Source organism: Cryptomeria japonica, chromosome 2 (assembly GCF_030272615.1).
Source record: "Cryptomeria japonica chromosome 2, Sugi_1.0, whole genome shotgun sequence".
NCBI lineage: Eukaryota > Viridiplantae > Streptophyta > Pinopsida > Cupressales > Cupressaceae > Cryptomeria > Cryptomeria japonica.
In genome coordinates, this window is record NC_081406.1 from 230,232,277 (window position 1) to 230,237,902 (window position 5,626).

Sequence of the window (5,626 nt, forward strand, 5' to 3'; positions counted from 1 at the left end):
AATATTAAAATAACTTCAAAAAAAACCAAAATACAAGACAAATAAATCATAATCAAAGCAAAAAAACAACAAATGATCATGATTTTGTTATTATCTAAAGTAAAAATTATTATAAAATAACTTAAAAATCAACCATTCCAAAGCAAAAGTGACAAAAGAATATGAAAACCTGACTGTTACTGTCCCAGAAAATCATGTGCAGAAGCTAGTCAGGCCTTCAAACAACTTGCAATGTTGTTTTTTAGGCTGTTGGGACTAAAATATATAAAGATTTTCGGGTTATGGAAACCCTATATGTCAATGTTCACAATTTCTCATAACCCGTATGGGTTATGTAGAACTAGAATTTTTGGCCTTAGTTCTACCCGTACGGGCTATGTAGAACTAGGAAAAGGAGAGGGGGAGAGGGAGAGAGGGAGGGACAGGGAGAGGGGGAGAGGGGGAGAAGGAGAGGGGGAGGGAGAGAGGGAGATTGAGGAAAGGAGAGGGGGGAGAGGGAGAGAGAGGGAGATTGGGAAAAGGAGAGGGGGAGAGGGAGAGAGAGGGGAGATTGGGAAAAGGAGAGGGGGAGAGGGAGAGAGGGGAGAGAAGGAGAGGGGGAGCAAGAGAGGGAGAGGAAGAGGGAGAAAGAGGGAAAAGGAGAGGGAGAGAGAGGGAGATTAGGGAAAGGAGAGGGGGAGAGGGAGAGAAATCGAGATGGGAAAAGGAGAGGGGGAGATGAAGAGAGGGAGGGAGAGGGAGGGAAAAGGAGGAGGGGGATAGGGAGAGAGGAGAGGGGGAGAGGGAGAGGGAGGAAGAGAGGGAAAAGGAGAGGGAGAGAGAGGGAGATTAGGGAAAGGAGAGGGGGAGAGGGAGAGAAATCAAGATTGGGAAAAGGAGAGGGGGAGATGAAGAGAGGGAGGGAGAGGGAGGGAAAAGGAGAGGGGGGATAGGGGAGAGAGGAGAGGGGGGAGAGGGAGAGAGAGGGAGATTGGGAAAAGGAGAGGGAGAGAGGGAGAGAGGGAGAGAAGGAGAGGGGGAGGGAGAGAGGGAGATTGGGGAAAGGAGAGGGGGGGAGAGGGGAGAGAGGGGAGATTGGGGAAAAGGAGAGGGGGAGAGGGAGAGAAGGAGATAGAGGGAGAGAAGGAGAGGGGGGAGGGAGAGAGGGAGATTGGGGAAAGGAGAGGGGGAGAGGGAGAGAGAGGGAGATTCGAAAAAGGAGAGGAGGAGAGGAGAGAGGGAGAGAGGGAGAGAGGGAGAGAGGGGAGAGAGGGGGAGGGGGAGGGAGAGAGGGAGAGCGCGAGATTGGGAAAAGGAGAGGGGGAGAGGGAGAGAAGGAGAGAGAGGGAGATTGGGGAAAGGAGAGGGGGAGAGGAGAGAGGGAGAGAGAGGGAGATTGGGAAAAGGAGAGGGGGAGAGAGGTGAGAGGAAGAGAGGGAGAGAAGGAGAGGGGGGAGGGAGAGAGGGAGATTGGGGAAAGGAGAGGGGGAGAGGGAGATAGGGAAAGAGGGAGAGAAGGAGAGGGGGAGAGGGAGAGAGGGGGAGAGGGAGAGAAGGAGAGGGGGAGGGAGAGAGGGAGAGGGAGAGAGGGAGATGGGAAAAGGAGAGGGTGAGAGGGAGAGAAGGAGAGAGAGGGAGATTGGGGGAAAGGAGAGGGGGAGAGGGAGAGGAAAGTGAGATTGGGGAAAAGGAGAGGGGGGAGATGAAGACAGGGAGGGAGAGGGAGGGAGAGAAGGGGAGGGGGGAGGGGAGAGAGGAAGGGAGGGTGGGAGAGGGAGAGAGAGAGAGATTGGAAAAAGGAGAGGGGAGAGAGGGAGAGAAGGAGAGGGGGGAGGGAGGAGAGGGAGATTGGGGAAAGGGAGAGGGGGAGAGGGGGAGAGAGGGAGATTGGGAAAAGGATGAGGGGGGAGAGGGAGAGAGGGGAGAGAGGGAGAGAAGGAGAGGGGGAGGGAGAGAGGGAGATTGGGGAAAGGAGGGGGTAGGGGGAGAGGGGGAGAGGGGAGATTGGGAAAAGGAGAGGGGGGAGAGGGAAGAGAGGGAGAGAGGGAGAGGAAGGAGAGGGGGAGGGTGTGAGGGAGATTGGGGAAGGAGAGGGGGAGAGGGAGAGGAGGGGATGGGAAAAGGAGAGGGGGAGAGGGAGAGAGGAGAGGAGAGGGGGGAGGGAGAGAGGGAGAGGGAGAGAGAGAGATTGGGAAAAGGAGAGGGGGGGGGAGGGGAGAGGTGAGGGAGGGGAGAGAGGAGAGGGGGTGGGAGAGTGGAAGGGAGAGGGTGAGGGAGAGAGAGGGGAGATTGGGAATAAGGAGGGGGAGAGGGAGAGAAGGAGAGGGGGGAGGGGAGTGGGTGTGGGGAATGGAGGTGAGGGAGTTGGGAATAGGTGAGGGAGTGGAGGGGTGAGTGGGGGAGAGGGTGAGATGGAGGAGGGGGGAGGGAGAGGGGGAGATTGGGGGAAGTGGAGGGGGAGAGGGTGGTGAGGGAGATTGGGGAAAGGGGAGAGGGGGGAGAGGGAGAAAGGGAGAGAAGGAGAGGGGGAGGGAGGAGAGGGAGAGAGGGAGATTGGGGGAAAGGGGAGGGGGGAGAGGGAGAGAGTGGGAGATTGGGGGAAGGTGAGGGGGGTGGAGAGAGAGAGAGAGAGAGAGAGGGAGAGGAGAGCGGGAGGGGAGAGAGGGAGATTGGGAAAGGATAGGGGGAGGGGAGAGGGAGAGAGGGAGAGAAGGAGAGGGGGAGGGTGTGAGGAGGGAGAGGGAGAGGGAGAGGGAGAGGGTGGGAGATTGGGAAAAAGGAGAGGGAGAGAGGGAGAGAAGGTTGGGGGGAGGGAGGAGAGGGTGTTTGGGGATAGGGTGAGGGGGGAGTGGAGAGAGTGGGAGATTGGGAAAGGAAAGGGGGAGAGGGAAATAGGGAGAGAGGGAGTGAAGGAGTAGGGGGGTGGGGAGTGAGGGAGATTGGGGAAAGGAGAGGGGGGAGAGGGGAGGGAGAGAGGGAGATTGGGGAATGGAGGGGGGGAGAAGGAGAGAGAGGGAGATTGGGGATAGGAGAGGGGGAGGGGGAGTGAGAGGGGGGAGATGGGAAAGGAGTGGGGGAGGGGGAGAGGAGGTTGAGGGGGAGGGTGTGTGGGATTGGGGGGGAGTGGGTGTGGGGTGAGGGGGAGTGGGAGGAGTGTGGGTTGAGGAGGGTGAGGGGTTGAGGGTGTGGGTGAGTGGGGAGGGAGATGGGGAGGGTGTGAGGGTGAGGGGGTGGAGGATATTAGGAAAAGGTGAGGGGGAGAGGGTGAGAAGGAGAGAGAGGGAGATTGGGGAAAGGAGAGGGGGGAGAGGGGAGAGAAAGCGGAAATTGGGAAAAGGTGAGGGGGAGATGAAGAGAGGGAGGGAGAGGGAGGGAGGGGAGAGAGGAGAGGGGGGGAGATGAGGAAGGGAGAGGGGTGAGAGAGAGAGAGAGAGGAGGAGAGAGAGAGAGAGACGAGAGAGATGGGAAAAGGAGAGGGAGAGAGGGAGTGAAGGAGAGGGGGAGGGAGAGGGAGATTGGGGAAGGAGAGGGGGAGAGGGAGAGAGGGAGAGAGGGAGAGAAGGAGAGGGGGAGGGAGAGAGGGAGATTAGGGAAAGGAGAGGGGGAGAGGGAGGAGAGAGGGGATATTGGGAAAAGGAGAGGGGGAGAGAGAGTGTGAGGAGAGTGAGAAGGAGAGGGGGAGGGGGAGAGGGAGAGGGAGAGGGATAGAGTGAGATTGGGAAAGGAGAGGAGGAGGGAGAGGGAGAGAGAGGGAATTGGGAAAAAGAGAGATTTGGGAAAGGAGAGGGGGAGATGGGAGTGAAGGTGAGGGGGGAGGGAGAGAGTGAGAGGGAGAGAGAGGGAGATTGGGGAAAGGAGAGGGAGAGAAGGAGAGATTGAGAGGGGGAGGGAGAGAGGGAGATTGGGGAAAGGAGAGGGGGGAGAGGGAGAGAGAGGGAGATTGGGAATGGGAGTGAGGGAGGGAGGGGAGAGAGAGGTAGATTGGGAAAAGGATGAGGGGAGAGAGGGAGGGTGGGAGAGAGGGAGATTGGGGAAAAGGAGAGGGGAGAGAGGGAGAGAGGAGAGGGGGAGGGAGAGAGGGAGATTGGGAAAAGGAGAGGGGGGAGAGGGAGAGAGAGGGGAGATTGGGGAAAAGGAGAGGGGGGGAGAGGGAGGGTGGAGACGGGGGAGAATAGGATAAAGAAAGAGGAGAGAGAGAGAGAGAGAGAGAGAGAGTGTGAGAGAGAGAGGAGAGGAGGAGAGAGATGAGTGAGTGGTGAGAGGAGAGAGAGAGATAACTAAAGGGGGAGGGAGAGGGGGGAGAGGGGAGAGGGAGGGGGGAGAGAAAGAGAGAGAAGGGGGGGTAGGGTGAGAATAGGATAGGATAATGTGGTGTGTGTGTGTGTGTGTGTGTGGTGTGTGTGTGTGTGTGTGTGTGTGTGAGAGAGAGAGAGAGAGAGAGAGAGAGATGTGAGGTAGAGAGAGAACAAGAAGGAGAAAAGGTGAGAGAATCAAAGGAGAGAGATGAGATAGAACTCAAGGAAGATAATTAGGGCTCATAATAGACAAAGACAATGGTGGGGGAAGTAAGATGAGAGAGAGAGAGAGAGAGGAAAAGAAGAGGTACATGCATGTATACAAATATATATACATATATCTATATAAATATATGTATATATAACTATAGATATGCATATATACATACATAAACACATATTATCTAGGTATGTCTAAAAAATGTGTAGTAAATGCTAAGTTTACAAGCATACATCATTATGTCTTCCTAACCCGTACGGGTTTTGTGAAACCAAAAAAAATGTTTTTAGTTCTTCATAACCCGTACGGGTTTTGTGAAACAAAAAAAATTATTTCTAGTTCTTCATAACCCGTACGGGTTATGAAGAACTGCGAATAGTACTTTTGATTCTTCAAAACCCGTGTGGGTTTTGGCTTGGTAAGAGGGTTGGAAAATGACCCTAAGGCTTGCAAGCCCATTTTCCCCCCTTTTTGTTTCCTTTACACATTTTTTTCATCCTCCACCATGATTTCTTGACTTCATCGTCATCAGGTTTACAAATGATGAAGTGGGTATCTCTAAAATTACCACCATAATCTCACACATCTTCTTAGTTTTCTGACCATATAAATTTTTTAATTTTTGGACAACATTAGCATAGTAAACTTTAATTTTCTTTATCAGTGCCTTGACAGTCCTCACAGACATATCTCTACCATTTTTTTTAATAACTTTTGATATACTTGACCAAATTCAAAAATAAATTATATATTATTGTTCTACACTAGATTCTATACACTTTTAAAAAAAAAAATTGCATTTTTTATTATTTTGATGCAAGTTATGCCCAGCGCATGAACAGGTACCAAATTTTCATGATGCGGTCACTTCCAAAAATCATAAAAAAAAAAAAAAAATACTTGACGAAAAATTATTAAAAAAATACACAACTTCTATATCTCATTCTTACCTATCATCCTACCAAAGCGTTTTGCAAAATACTAAATCTAACTATATATTTTGTGCAGCGCACGAAAATAGCTATGTTATATTTTTTTGAAAAAATCAAGAACATTTTTTCATGCGCGAAAGGTTTGACCCTCTTAATATTATCCAATTTTTTTAAAAAATAGTAGTTTAGAAACTAGATTC

General features: G+C 52.1%; 1 protein-coding gene across 1 annotated transcript; it reads right to left on the minus strand.

Annotated features, from left to right (window-relative positions):
• Positions 1–2,219: 2,219 nt before the first annotated feature.
• Positions 2,220–4,225, minus strand: LOC131859851 (uncharacterized; the record flags this gene model as incomplete). Its single annotated transcript, XM_059214037.1, has 2 exons — positions 2,220–2,279; positions 4,160–4,225. Coding segments are annotated over 2 exons (126 nt in total), but the record flags the coding sequence as incomplete, so codon positions are not given.
• Between the last annotated feature and the right edge of the window lie 1,401 nt (positions 4,226–5,626).